Here is a 22,772-nt window from a genome sequence, read left to right as displayed (position 1 = left end):
CTTTTGGCGTTCAGGTGCACTGGGACAAACGTGAAGGCCATCCGAGTGCAGTGAAATTATCTTTCAAAGTGATTACAAGTTTTTAAAAGCTAACCCCCTGGAGCCGAAATTAGTGTACATACACACATACGTGTTTTCAGAAAGGTTTTGTTTAAAGGGATGCTCTCAGACACTGGAAGGTCATCATATTCTTTTCCATTTCTAAATGCTATAAAACATACTAGAAAAAACATTCTTTTTTTTTTTCCTCAAGGTAGAGAACAGCTGCTGAACAGTTTTTATTACAGATAAAGTATATTCAATATAACCACAATGTTCCATCATTCTGCCTGTGCATGAAAAAATGGAATCAAAATTGTTTGATATGTTTTAATCGCAAATCTAAGCAAGTCATTAACTTCAAACATTAAATACATGATTAAAAAGTAAACATAATGTTTAAAATCAATCATCTCTTTGAAAATCTGACAGACTTTCCCAAAAGGTCAATTTCCAATTCAGTACAGCACTGGAAACGAATCCCTCAATATTCCTTATCCACTAAAGATAACATGCAGTAAGCATAAGGATATTTGTTTTTAAAATTTGTACCTCCCCTCTGTACCCCCAATTTTTAAATGAATCTGACATTTCTTTACTACTGTACTTGATTCTTTCCTTTTATGTGCTCATTGCTTCAGATTTGGGTTACATATTTTTCTTTCTACATCCTGAAAATGAAACTCTCAATAAAGATTTCAAACAGTGATTTTTAGACACTCCTGTGAATAACAGATAACAGATGTATTATATAAAAACATGCCATAAAATAGTGCAGATTATTGACTGGAATTCACCAAGGTGCAGTTTTCTAAAACATTCCTCTTCCTATTCTTTAGTACAAATTACAAATACTGACGAAGGTTGCTGCTGAGCTGAGCAAGTACATGCCAGAGAAAGCAGCAGAGGACACCTCCAGCATTTTGAGATCTCCCATGCCTGGAGCAGTGGTGGCAGTTTCTGTCAAGCCTGGGGACACGGTAAGAAATGTGATCTATGTATCTGCATTTTCATTATATATTCCACAGAAATTTCTCCTTGGTGCAACTGAAACTACAGGTCACAGGTTGCTTTTTTTATGTACATCACCTATAGAATAAAGTGTGCTGAAGGATATGTGCTGCTTTTCATTTGGATTATAGAAATTAATAAGGAAGCACAATTCAAATTGAACTGGCTTTAAAAGGAAAATTTTCAGCTGGGTACAAGTCCACAGCTGAAACTCAACAAATAGCTTGGTTTTGTATCACAAATGCCTTGGCAGGGGGAAAAAAATTGTGTGTGTCTATACGTGCATGTAAGAATACTTAAGTATATATATGCTGTTAGTGCTAGCAGGAGGGGATTGTTGATTCTCTGCCCTGAAGCAGTGAAAATATTACTAAACAGAAGGGACACAGGATAGGTATTTAACTTTCTTTTCCTCCCTCTCCACCCCCCCCCCCCCCCCCTTTTTTTTTTTGTTTTTTTGGTTTTTTTTGTTAAGAATCCTCATGTTAGCATTTTGCAAGACACATGAATTTCCTCAATTGGGAATTCCATGCTGTCCATGCTGGGAATTCCCAGTCTCTTATGGGAATCCTCTTGTCCTGCAGAAGGAATGAACTTCACATACAGAAGGGCAACAGAACGTGCTGCTGTTGTCCTGAGGATTTCCAGTGCTGCTTATCTCGCATTGAGCTGGAAACAAATGTACATACAGTTTTAGAGTTACATATAAACACCTACTTGAACTCAACTTTATATGAAATTCTACCACATTGTAGCATATGTTATTTCTAAGGTCAGGGCCCTTATCTCTCATAACCATTGAAAGCAGTAGAGTGATGCAGACCCAGGAATATTTGAATCAGATCGTGCTGATTAATTTTAAAGTATTATTGTCACTTAAATGATGCCATAAACATGTATATAGCACTTAGATACAAACAGGAAGGTTTAGTCACAGAGTTCATAATTTATGACAATGAAACAGATTTTTTTTGAGAGATGATGTAGAAATGGGATCAAGATCTCAAGTCCAAAATTAGCACTGCACTTACTATGTGATGGTCATTAATCATGCTGGTAAAGTGATTTGTGTGCTTAAATTTTGCTATGATGCCACTTTCAGTTTTAGAATATGTGGTTGTTCCTATCTATTTACAGAGAGAAGGGAGTCATCATGTTAATATTAAAGATCTGTAGGTGCAAATGTTTGTATTAATGAAATCAAGACATTTCTGAGAAAACAGAACTAAGTATGACTGAGTAAAAATCATCAAGAGAGAAATTATTTCAGCTTCTACACTTAGCTTTCTGGTTTTGTGATCTATACATGCACACACACCCTGTTTATACCTTTAAAACCAGCAGTATTCAATTAAAATGAATCACTATGTCATTGCATGGACATAGAAATTTGTGATTTCTGTGTCTATGCAGTATGAGTGGCTGAGTGAGGGAGATCTTAAGCAAATACTTTTTTATTGGGGAAGAATGAAAGGAAACAGTTTTAAGGCAAGGATTTTGAGCCTTTTCAAATTTAAGATTTTTCTGAGAAGTTAATTCTGCTAAATGTTACCAGCCTTCCTGCCCTGAAAAATAGTTTTTGTTGTCTTGAAGGAATAGAACCAGTGGAGAAGGAGGCCAGAGCCAGAGAGATTTTAAGTAAATAAATAAATCAAATAAACAAATCCACAAGTGGTGCAGTGCATCAGAGCACAAGTTGTTAAATAATGTGTGGAGATTTTTTTTTCTCCTCTCCCGCAGCTTTTGCTGGAGGGACTGAGTGGCAGAGCATTTGAACGACATAATCTATGTACTGCTGACCTGAGCTTGTCAATGCTAATTGTGTGGCTTTAATTGCAAAAACACATTTGCGTTGTTGAAAAGGGTTTAACTTAAATCCTTCCTTTTCAGGACTAGTGTCAAAACGTTAAAAAAAAAGCGAGCCAGTGAGCGAGATGAGGGTAGCATCAGCTATCGGCACTGAATAAGCAGTGGGATGGTGTGATTCAGATTACACATCTTGGCTGTCCGTCAGAAACCGGCTCACTCACTACAGCTGTTCAAGGCATGATGGGCAGGGAACTGTAGCTCCCTGATAAATACAGCTCTTTTTGTTGCACTGCTTGGGAAGAGTCTTGATTTCTTTAGTGTGCTGGAGAAATGGGAATTTAAATAGCTACTATTCTGTGTTTGCATCTGGGTTTGGGCAGCTCAAATTTGCATGGCGTGTGAAAACAGCACGGCTGAAAAATGGGAGAGCATGAGGTAGCTGTCCATCCTTCCACTCAGGTGTTGCTGCCACTAGCAGTAAAGCTGCCTGGTTATTACCTGCTCTGAGATAGTTTTCTCCTAACGTGTGGTCTGTGCTAAACAGCGTTCGTGCCGCACAGTCTCTGCAACAGTGCTGCGCTCACAGAGGTGCTCTCAGAGCGGTTGGTAACACAGGGAGCTGGGCTGCTGTACCCTTCCTTCAGGTGTAACTTTACAAATGGTAAAGAAACTCCTAGAAGAGGGACATCTTGGTTTTGTCTGAATGGCTGCCACACGTGCAAACTCGTGTTTATTGCCTGCAGTTCAGCTATAGGGCATCACACCTGGTCAGGTAAAGCATATGGTGTTTGTTAGTCCCTCTCTGTGTGTCCTTAGCCAAATGAGAAGGCGACGCTGATCTCTGCATTAGTTTTCCTCGCTCAATGTATCATTGTTTTTCCTTGAAGCATAGTGTTCTTGTTTGACTGCTGTTGCTGAAAAATACTTTGGTCTGATGAAGCCCGATAGAAGATTGTGTGAGCATCCTCTATCCAGCTGGTCTGATAAGCAGTTTTCAATTCATTTTTGCCAAAAGATATTGCATATGCAAGGAATTTATTTTCTTTTGTCTGTAAGATGATCTATAGATTTTAGTAACACAGTGGGGAAGTCATTTAGGGAGAAGCAGAACTTGTGATGCTGCCAATTTTTTTAGCTTTTTAGTTACTTTCTACTTTCTTTATTTTCCTTCATGTGATCAGAAGACTGTAATTAGTTGTCACTCAATTATTCCTGGAAACACAATGAAGGCACTCAGAAGCAGAAAGCAACATAAACAACAAAACATTTTGAAATCTGGCCGACTGGAAAGGAGGTTAATATTATTTAGGGAAAGAAGATATAAATTTAGCTTACATTACTCTTGATAACACAGTCATGTGTTTGCATGTTTATTTTGTTATCAGATTGTTAATGATGAGTGTGCATTAGGATGAAATTTGGTTTTGGGAGAGTTACATTTTGGTTCCCCATGGTGCCAAGGGCCAGAGAAATCACTGGCCTTCAAGAGTCCAGACAAGGGACTCGTTCTGTTTCTGCTGACACCAATGGCAGCACAAGCCAGCCCTGCCAGCACACCACAGCATTTTTATGCCAGAGTGTGGAGATGGCACTGCACGTGTTTTTAATCTCACCACAACTACCACAAATAAAGCACCATAAAAACCTACTAAAGCTACACCAATTCACTGTTTTACTTAGAGGGCAGGAAATAGGCAGGCACTTGCAAATATTTCTTCTTTGTCTTGAGTTGCTTGGCTTGATTTTTGTGCATGTAGGATTCTGTGCACTGAAATTGCAGGAGAAAGGAAAGCCCAAGATCCTATTGGTTGAACAGGTAAAGCAATGTTGTTGTACCCCATTTAAAGCAAGCCACATGAAATGCTCCCACAACTGATTCATTCTTTGGTAGTCTGAACTGTCCACAGAAACAAAAAAAGATACTAACTGTCCTGATTGCCTTGTAGCCTTTGCTGTATTTTTGCCTATGGATATAGTTTTTGCCTTTTCAGCTTTCTATCTGTTAGAAATGAAAAGATATTTTTCTTTTAGCTGTATGTTTCTGTTCGTTGTTTTTTAGTTAAATAAGGCAGAACAGGTGGCATTACTAAGCCAAGTCTTGGTCAATAAGCTAACACAGTTACTGGTATCCTAAATCACTTTAATGATTCCTCCATCCATAAATATGTAAAAGGAAAGCACCTCTGGGTAAACACCCCAGGGTGCCTGAATTTTTGTAGGACTACAGTTAAAAGGACAGTTAATTATTTTTACCTAAGCTTCTAAATTTCCTCTCTTTCCAGTAATTCAAGATTACCCTGGGTTTTGGAAGTTATCACCATTCAAACCAATCTTTAAATGGACTTTTCTCATATTAAAATTTATTGTGATTTCACATTGATGCTAGTGTAGCCATGAGTATTGATACTGCATGGGATGATTTTTTTCTCCCAAGATGTCAGCTGTTAAATGTATATGCTAATTATCTCAGTAATTTCAAAAGTGGGTAACTTGAAGGCTGCTTTTTTAGTTGTATAACTTACAAAACACATTACTGTCAGTGATTCCACATTTTAAAAACAACCAAGGAAGATGTTTTAAGCTGCATTCCAGTCCTTTTAAACTGCATTCCTCTTCCAGTTCAGTTGTCTGCATGTTATTTCAATTTCTCTTGTTATTCTTTAGAAGAATAGTTTTTTTTAAAAAAGCCTTTCTCCATAATTTTCCATTTCATAAGCCTTGGAAAGTTCTTGCTATGGGAAAAGATATGTTTTGCTTGACCTCTACTGCTGAAATGCTCACTACTAAAAAACAAACCAAACCAGCTTCCTAAATTCTGTTTCTCACTACATCATTCGTTCTCATGAAAAAAATGGTGAAGTTATAAAGTTACCTGTTGCCATCAGCCAGTTGTGTGTTGTTTTAAATCATATTTGCTGTTCAGACCTCAAAATCTAAAAAAAAATTAAAATCTTTATAACCGAGAAATAACAACCAGGAAGAACAGTAAAAATATATTTGCTTAAGTAACAGTTTCACATTTTATTTAGACGAATATGGTATCAATAATTTAGTAAGACATTCTTAAATTCAAATAAGATTTTTCTCTTGTGTGTGAACCTTTTTTTTCTGTTGTTTTTCCTTTTTCTTTCCCTTTTTCCCTTGTTTCCTCTCTCCTGTTCTTCAGTGTTCCCAGAGCAGATATAAACTGCATTTTTCAGTTAAAGGGAGTTTGCAAACTTGACCAAATGTGGTCACAAACCTCATGTAGTTTTTATGATTCTGTGTATTAAATAATTTTTTAGGGTCTATTTTTGGTGGGGAAGAAACTATGGGCAAACAGGAAATGAAAACATTTTCACAGTTGTGAAATTTCAAGAGTAAAAGCATTCAAATACTTCACCATTCTTATAAAATGAGGCTTCAAGTAGTAACTGTGGTTACATTAAAAAACCCCTTAACTAAAGTAATTGCTCATAACATATTTATGTCATTTTTTATATTTGACTTGAATCGATTTTTCTTCTATATCTTTATGCAGTTGCACAGTCTTAAGATTTGTGTTCAAGTAGGGTGTAATTAAGAATGAAATCCTATTCTGATGATGAGGTACAAGTAGTCAATATTATTAGAGTTTCCTCCTAGGGGAAATATGCTACCATCCTTTGCAAAGAATTCATAGTTTGAGGGGTTTTTTTTGGGGGTGTGTGTGTGTGTTTTTGGTGTTGTTTGTTTTATTTTATTTGTTTTGTTTTATTGGTGTGCTTTGCCTTTTCAAATGATAAGCAACTTTTTAGCTGTTACTAAAAAAGTTGTGACTGATAAAGATTGGTGTGATGGAAACTAAGCCTTACCTTGTGCTGAGTAGCACAAGAATCGCCCCCAGGAGTGCTCTGCCTGTGTATCACTTCCCCAACACGCTGGGGTCTCGGAAGCAGTTGGGGAAGTGTGTTTTGGATAAGTGAGAGTGCAGTGACCAGTGCTGAGTGCTGTCAGGGGGACATCACTGACCTTTGGTTAGTCAGAGGTCACAAAATTTGGGATGTGCTATCTTTGGATTCATTTGTTAAAGGAGAGTGGCAAAAAAAGTTTAATAATGATTTGTCAAGTACTATTAATTGCCGCTAATTATATTTGCAGCTCTGTAGCTCTGGTTTCAAAGTTAATTTGGAAAGAAGGGAAAACCTGCACTAATTATGTTACATGGTAATGGACAATGTCAAGGAATTTCAATTGCTGCTCATCCAATTCCTCTTGATTTGTTTTCTTGTTGGATGCTTGCTGCCAGATTGCCAAGTCAGAGAGAAAAAAATCTGGGAAGGGAATGATACCAGCATGGACTAAGTTTAAACAACAAACAAACAAAAATCCCAGTATCTTCATAAGGGTTTTAGATAGTGAATGCATACTTAATTCACTGTTTGGTGGTTTTGTGCAGGCATAAAAAAGATGAATTTTTGTGATTATTTTGTAGAAGGCTACAAGAGACGGTAACTGGATTTCATATGGCACTGTCTTGCATTGTCCCTTCTTACTTACAAGGCTTAACAGGGACATAAGTCACAGCATAGTGGAAATTGCAAGGGATATTTACTGGTGTCTCCCCAAAGCTGAGAAAGGAGATATCAATAAAATCCAATTCTCACTTCACTTTTAACCAAACCTAAGACTGTTTTTGCTCGGGGCTGTCATTGTTTTTTTTCCCTTCAGCTCCGAGAGCCTTAAAAATGTTACGCATCAGAGCACCTGTGTTCTAAATATAATGGTCTTAAAAATGTAATTGAGGGATTTTCACTTTTGTAGGCAAATCAGCAGGGTTGATATTGATCCATCTTTTTAGGGAGCCACAGTGCACCAGAAGGTGATACTGTAGAGGGCCCCATAAACCCTCGGAGCCTTCTGTCTAATTTGGCAGAAAAACACAGAATGTCGGACAACAAAAGAACGATCCGATTCTGTAAGAAATCTTCATCCCTCCCACCCCCTTTTCACAAGATTAAAAAAAAAAAAAAGACTTAATTTTTTCAGCTGCACACAATGATTTGGTGCTCACTCTTGCATTGAAACAGTTGCTGTCAGAACAGGCAGGAAACAGTTTTCTTTTAATTGCTGAAATCATTCGGAAGTGCTTCATGCACGGCTTCTATACAGCAGATGCTGTGCATTAATTGGCCTGTGTAGGGCTGACCCAGGGTTCCTTGCAGCGGGCCCAATTTTAGGCAGAGGGTTTAAATAGCTTATTTCTTATTTTGTATAACCTGGCGTACATTATGAGTGCGCTTGCACGTGGGGTATTTCATGGTCTGCAGTTTCTAATGTCATGTGGGTTTCAAAACCTGTGTTTCTCTGGTAATGTACTAGCAGCAGGTAAGCTCTAAATACCATCCATCAGGAGCTAATTTTTTATCCAGATACTCCAATGACTGATGAACCTGTCTTTTGTATGAATGTTCAGCACAGGAGAAAGCCATATGCCCCTGGCACTGGTTCCTATGCATTCTTTACAGTTCGTAGCGAGGAGATTAAGAAAAAAAACAAACCCTTACATTTACATGTCTTTCATTTATTTAGCAGTTAGCATTTTCTAAAATAGCTCTATTTTTTTTTTTTTTAACAGCAAGAGGAGATTTAGGTCTCTTAAAGCAATCTGACTACCACTACTCATTTTCTTTATCAGGAATATTACTGCACACCCTTAATAGGGAACCTTGTTTTGCTACTCCCCGTCTGTTCAAAACAGACCTTAGCCCATTAGAAGGTCCTCCCTTGTGTGGGAAGACCACAGCTGTTACTGTAAATCTCATCCAGTAACTGTATCACCCCCATTTTGTGGCTCTGAAGGATGAAATTGAGAAATGGAATACTGTGCAGTCATCCTTTACATCTCCAATTTTAGGCCTTTGCACATCATTTTCATGCTTTTATTCCAAATCAAACAACATTAGTGAGCAACACCACCCTGTGCTAAATGCCCAGCTTCTAAGGCAGCACCTACGATCTTTGTTTTTTGAGGATTTAGGATTTGGAGGGAAGTTGGGGGTTTGTTGAGGGTGGATTTTTTTTTTAATTTTTTTTTTTTCCTCTTTTCCCACCCTCCCTCCCTCCTTGCCCCCCACCAGATCCTTCCCAATCCCCAGAATTTGTCAGAAGCAGAAGTCTAGACAGTAGCGAGGTGCCTAAGATGGAGGATGCTCTGTTGTGCATCCACAGAGGAAGCGAGAGCTCAGTACAGTTAACAAACACAACTTTAAAGAGGGTTCTGTTTCTTTAAATCCTTCTGAATAAAGTGGATCTAACTTCTTATGAAGGATATTGGGGGCTTTAATCAGAAATAAGAAGTGGTTTAAATCATTAGCACAACAAAGCAAACTATAAGCTTGAAGATAAAAGTCTCAGGGGAAAGAGTCCTCTGAAAATAAATGGGACTTGATAGATTTCCATATCATTTATAACTTCCCTTAATTACACTTGGAAGACTTGCCAGTAAAACTGGAAAATTGGCAGCCTATATCCATTATAGTAATTTTGCCGACCATGGCAAGCAGCTGGCTTTACTGGATTTTATTTCCCATCACTCACAATTAATCATCAGCTGGAGATGTCTGAAACTCCTCAAAACGTAGCAATACTGTGTGACATTCAGGCCTCCTTAAAATGCTAAAATCTGCTGAGTAAATGGGCTGAGTTCCCTTTCCAGCGAACTCATTTTGGTGCGAGGCAGGCTGCCGGTTAATGAGTGCCACTTCGATAATCGGATGCGAATGTGAACCCTGACCTCATGTCAAAGGAGAGGACGCAGCAAGCTGGATAAAAGATAGGGGATTCAGATCTGCAAACTTTACACCAATTAGACAGGGAGCGGGGGAATACATCAGTGCCGATTGGTTTTATCAGAAAGACTTGTGGGGCTTGTGACCATTTTGTAAGCCTAACATTGAAGACGTCCTGTCAAAATCATTAAGTCTTTATCAGATGATGCACAAAAGTCTGAGGAAAGTGTACCATATTCACAAAGATCCCGTGGTAGCAATGCCCTCGGGTGTGCGTTGTCTTTTTGTGTTTCTGAGTTTTAAAGAGACCTATCTGTAAGTGCAATTAGTCTTTACGGTCCTCCTGTAGGTGCAATGAAAGTGGCTCGGGGTTGCTGCTTCTCAAATTCTGCTTCCACCCCGTGTCGTGAGTTGCTTGGTCAGGAAATGACTGGAGACAGTTCCCTGTCCTGTGTGTAACCTTTTGGCCAGAGGAGATAACAACCACCATGCAGTCCCTGAGTTATTCAAACAGTGCTGTTGACTGTTCCCAAATTCACATCAGAGTTGTTAGCAACCTCGAGATGTTAAGCGCCCTCCTCTTCAATGAGTTTTTCTTCTTTTCCTTTCTTTCTTTCTGGCTTCTTTTGTTTTCCTTTTCACTCTGTGGAGAGCAAAACTGAACAGCTACTTTGAACTGCTCCATGCAGAAACAAACTACTAAAATACAGACTGCAGGTCTAATAGTTAATCGCTCATTTATTTTGATGTTCCAAGCAATGTAAAGGTAGATTTGTCTGTAGCGTAGCTCTGTGAGAAAGATACCCAAGTTTAATTTAAGAAAAGGAGCCCTTATATTTCACTTGGTTCCAATCCATCAGATTTTTTTGTTTGATTTTATTTGCCTGTTTTGACAGATTTGGGTCATCACTGAGACCTCTCTAAATGGAAATGTAAAGCACCAGAATGTAAATGTAAACCAATGTAAAGTGGTTTACATTGGTTTACCATCCACTGAATGAAATAAATTATATGATGAAAATGCAACATTAAAAATGGTCCAAATAAATCCTTAAATAAGTTAAAAAGCAAGAACTTGTACACATCACTGCAGTTTTCATTTGCAGGCTAAGTAACAGGCAGAAGGATATGTGCAATTATGGAATGAAAGAAATTGGACAATGCCCAAAAGACTGAAAAAGAGAAAAGAGAGATACAAGTGCCTAATTTTAGGATTTGTCGCTTTGCAACACAATGAGTGGAGCTGTAAAGGTTTAACATAAGAACAGTAATTAAACTTCTTTGCTTAAGTGACACTTTCACCAAGGTAATTTTCAACAAATTGCCCATCATCAGAAGTACTGACACAGCATTTTCACATGTGGTACCTGCTGAAAGTGCCTCCTTTCTTCCAAATTAGTAAGACAAGACGTTAACTGGATACTTTGTCTATATATTTTGTGGGTTGGGGGAGGTATTTCCTTCCCAGGCCTTCCTTTGTCATCAACCCAGCAGATATTACATAAAACACAAAAATTTATTTTTGAGAAAAGGGGGAAACGGAGGAGAAATTCAAATTCATGGACATTTCCGTCTCTCAACCACTAATACTTCCTGGCATTTTAGCGCTGTACTTTTCCAGTAGATGTATTTCCAGAACTCTGTTTAGATAATGGCTAACTGGTTCATTTGCATGCCATCCACCTGATGAAGCCATGTTACAGTTGAATCTCACTGGGGCTCAAGGGAAGAGTTTCTTGTGCCCTTGAAATCAGGCCACTCAATTCAGATCTGCACTCCTTAGCATCTTAATCTTCATCAACCTTTAGAGGCCTATGTTCTTGGTGCTCTCATAGCTGAGTTTAACCAGAGGGTGGGCAAATTTCTTTCTGAAATAGGCTATTAAAAAACCCCCTCCAACAAACATTCTTCCTTTTCCTTTTTTTTTTTTTTTTTAACAGAAGTAGATATTCATAGCTTCGTCTTATCCTCACAAATGCCTGGGAAGTTCAGATGAGACAGAAGAAAAGCTGAGCAGTGAGATAGGGAGGAAGAAAAGAAGCGAGGAAGTAAATAAAGAGCTGTTGGGACAGGGTTACAGGCAGAACAGCAGGTGTAGAAGGAAGGAGACAAAAGATGGGGAGAGGGAATAGAGGGGAAATAACTGGGGACAGAGAACAAGTCTTTGATACTATTCACCGAATTTGACACTGCTAATGACTTAAATGCTTGCCTGAAGCTCAGGATGGAATTTCTGCAAGTGTTGGGTGTTGGTTATTCTCTGTATCTGGTTAGTACACCATGTTCCCATAGCAAATGTTTTCCTTATTTAGCCCAAAAAGCCTGTCATGTTGCTGTTGGCAGTCTGTTGGAGAAAGCCTGTGTGAGCACCTTTTAATGTAACATCTTTTTTTCTGTCTTGCTCAGAATCCATAGGCAGATATTGATGTTTTTCAGTCATTGTTAGTGCACGCTTTAGAAAAAAAGCTTTATTTAAATTTTCAGAATGTACTTCAATATGCACTTGATCTCTGACTTCACACCTGTCTTTAGACAGTATATTCCTCCAAAGTGGTACACACTTGTCCTTAAAGATGTATTATTCATTTTACATATATTTAGAGAAATATATCTGTGTGTATATATATAAACAAATACATTTTGAGGGCACTGGCACATAGAACAACGCATAAACCAGATCTCTGCAGGTCTCAAATCACCCTCTTTAATGAAACTTTGACATCAGAGTGAAAGCATCCCACATTTGCTGGGATGATGAGTGAATGGCAGACTACATGTGCAAAAGATGAAAAGACTTGCAGTGAGCACTCAGAGCCAGGCATCCTAGAGGGCTGTAGCTGCATAAATCCTAAATACTAGCATGTAGGGCCTAGCGCCCTTCCCTCTCTGGCATACATTGTCTTTGTAGGATGACTGGCTGATCGCTGGGTTACATGAGGGATAAATTCTGAATCCTGTGGTTTTTCCCTCATGTATAGGCAGCCCCCCTCTGCCCTGAGCAGCCGTTTCCTTGGCACAGTGTGGTCCAAAGCACTGGAGAGAGAATCTGGGAGGCATAGGGAGCCCAGCAGAGAAGCCCAGTGGGTTACTGGTGACTTTGAGCTTGTGCATGCCTGTTTGCAGAGTGCAAACAAGCAGAAAGAGGAGACTTGAATGTTTTCCTTTAAGAGCTATCAGCTGTGGTGAAAATGATGGTTTTGCGTCTGTGATGCCTCCCCTGTGGATGAGAGGTGGTGGTTCCTCACAGGCATGCTCCCTCCCATCAGTTCGAAGTCATCAGCCGCCTTCAGGATGCTGCCATGTGCAGAGGTGTGACTCTGCTCAGCATTAGCCCGTTGGGTATTGCCAGAGCTTCCAGCCCGTGCTCCCCTGGACATGCGCCAAGAAACTTTTGGCTTCTGAATCAGGATTAGTATCCGTGGGATCTGCGCCAGGGAAGCAAAGCAAAGGCTCCCTGGCTAAAATTGCACAAATTAAATTTTGCTCTGAATTTAATTGATGTCGAACTGTGGTGGATGTGAAATTTGAACTGTAGAAGTTGGAGCTGCATGGATGGGATGGAAGAGGAGCCTTTCAGGTTTGTCTGGAGTGATAGTTTTAAGCAGGTGTTTCCTTTTTCCCTATTTTGCTGCCAGTTTTGTTGCAAGCAACTGTGATTTGTGATTGTATCGTGTCGTGACTGTGTAGCTGACTGACTTGACTTGTGCCACCGAAGTCTTTGTAGCAGAAGAATCACATACACTTAGAGCATTTCAATTCCTCTATCCTCATTTTGTACTGCTTTAATTTTACCAGGTTTCGGAAGGTCAAGAGATTTGTGTAATTGAAGCAATGAAAATGCAGAACAGTATGATTGCTGCTAAAACAGGCAAGGTAAGCTACCTTGGGTCACTTAAAACCATATGCAACTTGTCAAATAGGATAGAATTTAAAAAGGAAAAAAGGAGGATTCTGGTTGTTAAGGAATTAAGTCTGATTGTTGCAAGTCTTTCGAAGTGAGGTGTCTTTAATTTTTAACATTTGCATCTGCTGTGAATGCTGTTAAGTAGTTCTGAGCCTTAGATAGCACAGCAGGAAATAGTTTTACTGGCTTCAGAAATTCATATAACACTTTTACTCCTAAATGATTTGTTTTCTATGATGTTACAATGCCAAGTTGAATTGAAAGGTGTTGCAGACCATTTCTCCAAATTCTATCTTTCCAGAGAGCAACTGAAGAAGAGAGATCTCTTCGCCAGTTAATTCATTAATGGCAAACATTTTGACATTAACAAACCACTCAGAACAAGGCATAGAAAGTGCTTTTGCAGGAAGATGAGAAAAGCAATTTTTTTATTATTGTGACTGTTAAATATGAAGCCTAGATCTGCAAATGTGTTAAGCTTTGCAAGGCTGTGCATTGGGGTGTCTTGCTTCTAGGGGGATCAGTGTTGCAGCCCCTGCACTGGGACTCTCCTCCTGCAGCACAGGATGTACCAAAACCAGCGCTCTGGGCAGGGAACTGGTTAAGCTTCTATGACAGGGGCATGCCTTAAACCCCATCTGGTCTGGGGACTGTCAGCCCCCTAAATCAGGGCCTCAGAGCATCCCTGTGCCAGATTATAATTCACAGTCTGAAACCATCATTGAGACACGGGCCCCTGATCCATCCCTTTCAAAGGGGGAACAGAGTCATTCTTGAGTCGCTAGTCACAGTCCTTGCCAAAGTTCTGGATTATATGTTCTCATATTTCTTAGCATGGCCAAGCCCTTTTCTGCCTGGGGATAGGCCCCTCTGTTCTCCCTGAAGCACTGCCATTTTGTTATTAAAAATAGCAAAACAAAACCCAATGCGAGATCCCTTAGCCCAGAGGGAGGCAGCAAGGAGCCTGATGCTCTGGGGTGTCACTGGCAAGATTCACTGAGATCTCAAGATGGGTCTTTATGCCAAGGACTGTTTGTGTGTTTACAAGAAAGGATTATTTGGCACAGCACTAAAATCGTCACTGAGACTGGGACCTGGGGCTTGCCTCTTCCGGTGTGTCTAGTGCAAAATTGGGTCTTGAGGAAAAAAATTGCTGACAGGGGGAACGTACCTTCTCCTGTTGCTCTAACATTACCACTTTGTTATTTTCTTCAATGCATTAATTCCTGTAGATTTTTTTCTCACATGATTAATATTCCCTGGCATTTATTTTTTCATCCTTGCTTCTTTTAACTCCTTATTGCTGCTCTTTGCATCCACTGGTTTTACTTAGTGACTATTTGTAATTACAATGCCATTCCCCCTCCCACCCACCCCCTTTTGAGTTTAGTCCAGGTGCAGGTGGTTTAAAAATGAGGGAAAGATGGAGAGGAACTGGTGTTGCCTCCTGTCTCTTATGGGACAGCTGCGCGTGGGTCAGAATGGGGGGCTGGCCCCGCTGCGTGTCAAAAGTCACTAGGGGGGTTTGAAACACTAGTCAGCTACAATGTTTGCTGAACCTTGGCTTTGTAGAAAAAGAAAAGAAAGAAGTAGAATATTTTTCACTTCTTTCATCTCTTGAAAGATTGAGACTCAGGAATCGGGTAGGCTGCCTAGCTATTGATTAGAAATAAAGCCCTTTTTTGTATGTCTCGTAGTGTCTTTGCTCGTGTACAGTGTTCAGCTTCAGTTCTTGAGCAACACAGTGAATATGCCTGTGCTACAAAGATATGCTTACAGCTCACGTAGCTATAGGCTCTCAAACTTGGGACGTGGGTAATAGCTGTATTAATAGCTGTAGTAGCCCAGTATTTTGGGTATGCTGCAAGTTTCCTTTAGGAGTCCAAGGTAACATTAGGATGGCTAAGCTGACCTAACTGCTGAACAAGGTTTTGACCAAGGATTTGAGCATGTCAGTGTGAGCTCTGAATTAATATTGCAAACAAACTGTAATATACAGCTTCAAATATTTTCTGAAGCTCCATGTGCTGAAAGGGAATTCAAACACGTTACAGCCTTTTATAGAGGAAACCAGACTAGTATATTTGTTTTAAAGTTCAGGAATCTGTATGTGAGTATATAATTCATCTACAGATGTAGCTGCATTTATTTGACAGTGGTAGCCCTTTCCCAAGTTCAGTTATGTTAAAGGATCCCAATTCAGATTTGAATCAATCTATCCCAGCTGGCTGGGAATTGAGGGAAACCCACTTCATGGCTGCAGTCCCAAAATTCAGTTCTACTTAAAATCTGTAATGCATGAAATACTGGAATATTTCATTGAAACGTCCAAGTGTGAGTGTTGAAGAGTCAGTCTGTCCTCTAAAAGATTTAAAATTTTAGTAGTAATGGAACAGCAGTGCACACAGGTGGAAGAAAGGTGCTTTTTAATTTTTAAAAGTGCTGACTCCTGATGTTCAGGTCTTCAAGCACCTAGGTCATAAGAAACCAGTTAGTGGCAGGTGCCTGAATACCTTGAGGGAGTTGGACACAATTTGGTGAAGCACTGGAGAGGTGATGGAGTCTCCGTTCTCAGACACACTCAAAACTCAGCTGGACTCTGAACACTGGAGGTTGAGCTGTCAACCTCTTGAGGCCTTTCCAACATACATGCATCTGTGATCCCTGCGGTGGTCATAATGTTGCACAGTGGCCATCTACCCTGTGCATGCAGATGTGATACTCTATATAAGCAATGTCAACCAAACCATTTAACCATACTATTGAGGAAGTTTTGAAATTATTTCTGTTTCTGTACTGTAGGTGAAAGCTGTACACTGCAAAGCTGGTGATACTGTTGGAGAAGGAGATCTGCTGGTGGAACTGGAATGAAAGGTTGTCTCCACACTGTTGAATTAGCTAAGCCTTTATTATTTTCATCCGTAAAGTAAGATTAAGGCAATTCAACACAGAAAGTGGACAGTCCTATGTGCAAGATTTTATACAATCGTATTTATTGTATCAGTGGTTAAGACAGCAAACACAGATGTTAAACCTTGGCAACAGATCCCAGATTTTTACTTCCAGAAATACTTGTACATAACCTTTGTAATTCTTTGATTTTTCAGGATCAAATAAAATCAATAAAATACCATTACTGCTTTAAAACAGGAAAAGCCTCTTTTTTTAAAAAAAGAAAACACAACAGAAGCCTGAATCTGATTCATCTTCTCCATGGTAACATCACTGGTTTGAGGGCCCAGCCAAATTGTACAGAATGGTTGGTAAGAGTGAAAAGTGAACCACTGAGTGGTTAACCGAGCAGTTTTCCTATGCTCAGTGTAAGCACTGAACACGTACTGCCTATGGTTTAAATTCTGATCAGATTTATTGCAATATTTTGAAGCCTTCGTATAGACTAGATGTAAATTACAGGTTAGATGTTTTATTTTGCTACTGCAGACTTCCCCCATGTATTTTCATTTACAGTTGTAAGGGAATTTTCTTCTTTTATTCAGACTCCATACTCTAATTTTCCCCGCTTTATCTTCTTTCAACTGATTACTGGATGCCAGTCCGTACAGAAGGGGCTGGCACTGTCCTTGAAGCCCCTTAGCCACCCCAAGGTCTTGCTAGAGGCACTTGCTGTCCCTCAGGCCAAGCCTCCTCCTGAACTCTTACAGGAAAGGGAGACCAAGTGTCTGATCCTTTGTTGTGCAGAGGCTCTTTCTAAAGACTGTGTGAAGAACTAGGACTGTTCATAACACAAGACTATATTCTATGGGAAGAGCTGTGTATCCAGTGTGGGAAACCAGAGAGGGCCTGGAGAGGAAGATTTAAGAGACATGAACAGAAGTGAGAAGGCTGGTGACTTGGTCAGAACAGGTAAGAGGATGTGTATTTTTTCCTCCTTGCTCAGGAACTCCAGGCCACAAGATGGTGTAGATACCAGAAGTTTACTGGGTTCAAAATGTTAGTGTGTGGTTAACAGAGACACTTTCTTCCATTAATTGATCGAGCTCAGTAAGTCAGCAGCTGCAGCTCACTAGACGCTGTGATACCTCCGCAGTCCCTGCACGCTCTAAGCATCATCTCTCTCCCTGTGCTCTCGCCTGGGCCTCCACTGCTGCCCACTGCTGGGCCACAGGACACTGGGTTACTCCCACCTTTGGTCTCACCTCCTGCAGCTGTTTTTTTTTTACATACCTCTAAGTCACCGTTCCTGCTGTGCCTTGACCACTGCTCCAGAGAGGAGGGGGGCTGCTCTCATTTTCTTGCCTAGGATGTGCAGAGTCATGCTGCTTCCCAGAAAACCCCTCTGGCCAGAGGCGCCTGGGCCCTTTACCGGAAGGTGAAGGACAAAAACAGTGTGACAGGGCTGGTGACTCATATTCAGACATAAAAGGTTCATGATTCTGCTTGAAACTACTGACTGAAGAGGCATTTTTTCACGTTACTGTGTCACTGCCAACTACATCACACGGCTAAGGGGGAATTATGTAGTACAGGGATCTGCTTTGTTAATTAGTTTATAAAACCCATCAAGATGAGTAAGGAGAGTGTTTGGGTAGTACCTGCCCTTTGGGAAAATTAATGCTTTTGCAGCTGGAGAAACTGAGGCAGACATCCTGCAGATCTTCCTACAAGTCTCCTTAATGCCATCTTGCCCCTTCCTAGAGGAGCACAGTTCAGCTTCTGCAGGTTGCCCTAAACAAAAAACCAGTATTGTAAAGCGACACAAGTATTCTACTTTCTGTCTGTTTTTCTAAATGAGATGCAGCAGTGCCTACGCCTGATGAAAGTTCAGGCTGATTCCTTACCCTGGATCCCTGGGCTGATTCCCTACCCTGATCTCCAGCCATCACAGGGCTACTGACAGTGAAGCAAAAGTACAATAATGGTATCCTTAGTACATTTAATCATACTTTGACTCACTGCATGGCATACATTCCCTGCTTACATCCCTTTGGCAGCTTTGTATACTGTACAATCTATATGCACCAAACACTGCAGTTGAAGGAAAATATAAGGCACAGGAGCATAACAACAGAAAGCCACAATTTTCCCAGATTGTACAGACACCAGCACAGTTGGTTGGGTCAGGGGGACAATAGTCTTCTTTCCATCTTTTTTTTTTTTTTTTTTTTCCAGTTTAAATATTGCAATAACCACAATACAGGTCCTTTGGATATTTTTATAATGTATATAAAATCCTCCCCCCACTAGGAAATTCAGTTTGCATATGGTTGCAAGTTCTGCGTTAAAGTGCTTGGCAAAAAGTCACCTTGAGAATGAGTGCTCACAACAGCTGCAACTGCTGTAGCGTGGTGGGCAGCTGAAATCAGGTTTGCTTTTCCTGGTCCCCAAAACCACCCCCACCCCCACTGCCCCCCTACAGTCACTCAGTGAACTGAAGTGGTACCTAAAGTGCTTAGAATGTTAAATTAAAAGTATTTTAAATGTAATTCTCTTATACTGTTCTAATATTTCTTCACAGTACCTTATAAAACTAAACATGTTTTAAAAATACTCTTTTCCAGTTCAGAAAAACATTGCAATACAGAGTAAGAATAGTCTTTAAATTTTCTCTACTTCTCCCGAAATTTCATATTTGTCTTGAAGTGCGTAGTATCTATATGGTCATCTCTGTTTACATTCAGTAACCTACTAAACACCATTACAAGGCAATATTAAATGTGAGTTGTGCCTTACTTTGTTTGTAGACATGATTTTTTAAAAATCAGTTTCAGGTATTAGTGCAATAGTATCATCATTATTCCACCCACCTTGGAGAACTACACAAGAAAATTTGTCAATTCAGGTAAAAAAATAAAATTAGTTCCTCTGCCTTTCACTGACCTCAGTCATGCACTGAGACAAAGGGGGAGATTGAGAAAATAATTAGGCCTCAAAACTGATGTGCACAGATACAGTTATTTTACGCCTCGTGCAAACCTGGTTACTCACAGCAGGTTAGCAGGGGTGAGGAGGACACTAACTAGCAGGGCAGGTGTCCCCATCTCTGGGCCTACAAGATTTCAACACTAGCGCCAAGGCTCCTGGGTTGGGAAGGTTACAAGAGATCCTGGGTTTTAATAAAAAGGTATTACAGCTTTCCTGGGAAGGTTACCGATCAACACTTGCTTAGTACTACGTCTTCGGCCAGGCTGTGTCACCTCCCATTTCTAATCCCGGCTTTCACGTAGGACGTAGGAGAGGCCGTGTTTCCCTGAAGAGTCGTAACTGTCATGGTAGGGGAGGCTGACCCACTCGGGTGGGTATGTCGTTGTGCTGTACACGAAGCACTCCACGATGCCCTCGGCAGCTGCCCGCCCCTCGCCCGCGCCGCCCTTCCCTTCCCACTCCACCACCTCGATTCTCATCAGGGTACGCTGGTACATGTCTGGGCAGCCTTCAAACTCATCCAGGAACCGCAGCATCTGGTCGTCAACAGAGTAAATCTCCCCAGCAACGTGGTGTCCTGTGCCCGGGATGTTCAGCATGTAAGGAATGTTGTATTTTCCTGCAATCACCAGTGGGTACTTCTCCACCGTGCGGCCCGTTCCTTGGAATTTCGCTAGCCCCTTGGCCGTGTTGATCATGTGCTTGTAGTTGGGCTGGCCCTTCTTCAGTGTGCCATAGACGAAGACACGAGCCATCGTACCTACAAAAGAAGCTGAAAGACAAAGGCATATGTTACCCATGTGGCTGCTTTGGCCAACGCTCTGGAGAACCACAGCCACGCCAAGACATGTTGTACACGCAAGACTGTTCAGGTGTGTGCAAAAGTGGTCTTCTAGGCCTATATGTCATTTAAATATCATACTAAATTCAAGTATCTCTAAAATTTTCAGTCAAAAATGTAACAGTGAAAAACAGACCCCAGGAGAAGATCACCCTTGCAGTTCTTTGCTGTAATCAAATTACATCCCATGGTTTCTCTAAGGAATCCCCAACATCAGCCAATGCATCCCCGAGCCTCAGGAAGAGCTCCAAACCTCAATTTTTAACTTCTCACCATTACGCGAGCTGTGCTGCAGTAAGTGTGATGTCATGTTCAGTAACACCCCAAAAGCAACCCAGGGAGCCATCCCCATGATGGAAACATGCTCCACGTAGCATATCCTTTATGGGGGGAAAAATTAAATTAAAAAATCACAGTTCAGCTCAGCAGACACCTTCCTGTGCTGCTCCACTGCATTTATGGTTTAAATAGTCCAGGTCAAGCCCAGTTATTAAAACTTGCAGGAGTGAAGCCGCAGTTAGTTTGTTTTCCCTTGCTGGGGTGGGTGGGTTGTTTATTAAAGCCTGAACTTGATGGATTTGGTCACACACTACCTGGGACACCCTGTGTTGCTACCTCCGGGTGCAGTCCAGCACGCTCAGGGGAAGCACCTGCTTCCCTCCCTCTTCTGCTCAGGCTCTCCTTTCACCACGGCTGTGCTCAGTATTTGAGAAACAACATTTTATTCAGTGACAGAAGAGCCTGGTTGCAGTTTGGAAGTTTGAGTGTCCTCTTGTTTCATGGTAAAATAAAGCACAGTGGCATTAATTATCTGAAAGCAAATTAACACATTCAAATTTCTGGTCCTGTTGTGCTGCAGTTGCATGCATTCGATGGTATTTTTTAAAAAAAAAAAGGGAAAAGAAAAGCAAGCAGCACGATGCTCGTAGCTGCAGCAAGCTAACTGTGTACAAACTGGGACATCACCAAGACGAACAGAGGACCTGTCTGTCATGAAGAGGGACAAAAAGGCTTTCACGCCAGACCTTACAAGCAAAATGAGGCACGCTGGCATGGCAGCAGGGCAAATTTAACCTGGCGTTCAGTCAATTCACGGACACGCTGAAGGATTTTCGGTAACCCCAGTGCTGAGGTCCCGCTTGCTGACTGAGAAAGGCTGAAGAACAAGCTGCGGCACCAGGGAGAGAAGCGGGGTGGCCTGCGGCCACCACCTGCCAAGCAAGCGGGTGGTGTCTGAAAGGTGCCATTGCCAGCCCAAGGACACATTTGTCTTGCTCCTTCAGAGAAGGGGAATGACGACGGCTCTCCTTGTTGATAGATCTTTGCAGAGCTGGTAATGCCTTCACATGCACCTTCACCCCTCCTGTCTGAGGGAGCTGTACACATTATTTCTATTTATTTACCTTGGGGGTGGGCTGGGAGGGGGATGTGGTGTTTCAGCCCTAACAAAACTGGAAGCTAGGGATGCTGGCAGAAAGGCCAGGTAAGGCCATGCTCCTCCCCTCTTCCCCAGATAGAACCCAAAGTGCTAAGCCACCTGAAGGAGCTGATCTGCACATGTGCTAGCCCTTTCTTGAAAACAGACCCTGAACCATCATCTGTTTCACCTGTGAGGATAAAACACTCAAAATTGGTTTAAATGGGATAAAAGGCCATCTTTAGTTAAAGGTAGGGGGGAAAAAAAAATACCTTCGTAGTTCCCAAGTTATTTTTCATGCTGTGCCCTGTTTATCCCCCATTGTTTCTGTAGGGCAGAAGCAATTCTTGCACTGCTTGATGATTTCCCACGTTTTGCCCTTGGTCACTGACTGGGCAGAGCCTGCCTCACCCCCAGCTGTCTCGCTGGGCCAGACACCCAACATCAGAGGAGCACATGCAGCTCCTTCTGGAAAGAGGGTCATTGAACAACGTAGTTCAAGTTTGAAAAAAATCTTTAAAAACAGACTGCAAGTAGAAACTTGATTAAGTTTCTGCTACTTTTATTTTAATAAACTGTTAGAGGAGGTGGGTAATATCCATACCCATATCCAAAAGGGGTATGTTGCTGGCTAAGAGGAGTGCCATTTAAAATACTCGGTAGCAAAGCAGTTTCCCCCTTGGTGAAGTAAACAGTTTTTCTCTGTAACAGAATACAGTTTCCCAAGCAAAAACAGTGTGTGCCTGTATTTACTGGAAAACTGCTTTCACTTAAGGAAGACTGCACTGATTTTTTTCCCCCTCTATTTTATCAGATATACTTCAGTGTAATTTATCCTTCATGACATAAATGAGTTTTTTTTTGGATGCAGCTCATTCCCTCACAATAAAAAGAGCATTAATATTCAGTCAGTCTGACTCCCTTTTATAAGAAAAATCATTACCTTTCAGATTGTGTTTTGAATAACAAACACAGATCCTTCAGGAAGAAACTTGTCCCAGTGGGGATTGAGAAAGGATCAGAGTTAAGCACTGAAACATGCAATTAATTCCCATTAGGGGATTAGGGCACTCGTGTTCACTTTGAATCAGAAAAATGAATTGTGAATTAAATTGTTCA

The 22,772-nt window shown here is 40.9% G+C and overlaps 2 protein-coding genes across 9 annotated transcripts in view; one reads left to right on the top strand and one right to left on the bottom strand.

Moving 5' to 3' along the window:
* Nucleotides 1-16,659, top strand: part of PCCA (propionyl-CoA carboxylase subunit alpha) — a 288,817-nt gene extending 272,158 nt beyond the window's left edge. For all 5 annotated transcript variants that reach the window (XM_074859347.1, XM_074859348.1, XM_074859350.1 and 2 more), the window contains 3 exons: nucleotides 879-1,019; nucleotides 13,404-13,481; nucleotides 16,315-16,659. In XM_074859347.1, coding sequence (XP_074715448.1) covers nucleotides 879-1,019; nucleotides 13,404-13,481; nucleotides 16,315-16,383 — 288 coding nt within the window. In that variant the 3' untranslated portion in view covers nucleotides 16,384-16,659. The remainder of the gene's footprint in view (nucleotides 1-878; nucleotides 1,020-13,403; nucleotides 13,482-16,314) is intronic.
* The window catches only part of GGACT (gamma-glutamylamine cyclotransferase), a 52,597-nt gene continuing 46,226 nt past the window's right edge, over nucleotides 16,402-22,772 (bottom strand). For all 4 annotated transcript variants that reach the window (XM_074859355.1, XM_074859356.1, XM_074859352.1 and 1 more), the window contains exon 2: nucleotides 16,402-20,167. In XM_074859355.1, coding sequence (XP_074715456.1) covers nucleotides 19,677-20,150 — 474 coding nt within the window. In that variant the 5' untranslated portion in view covers nucleotides 20,151-20,167 and the 3' untranslated portion in view covers nucleotides 16,402-19,676. The remainder of the gene's footprint in view (nucleotides 20,168-22,772) is intronic.

This window comes from Strix uralensis, chromosome 2 (assembly GCF_047716275.1).
Source record: "Strix uralensis isolate ZFMK-TIS-50842 chromosome 2, bStrUra1, whole genome shotgun sequence".
Lineage (NCBI taxonomy): Eukaryota > Metazoa > Chordata > Aves > Strigiformes > Strigidae > Strix > Strix uralensis.
Note: the sequence above shows the minus strand (reverse complement) of the source record. Positions and strands in the feature narration are given on the sequence as shown.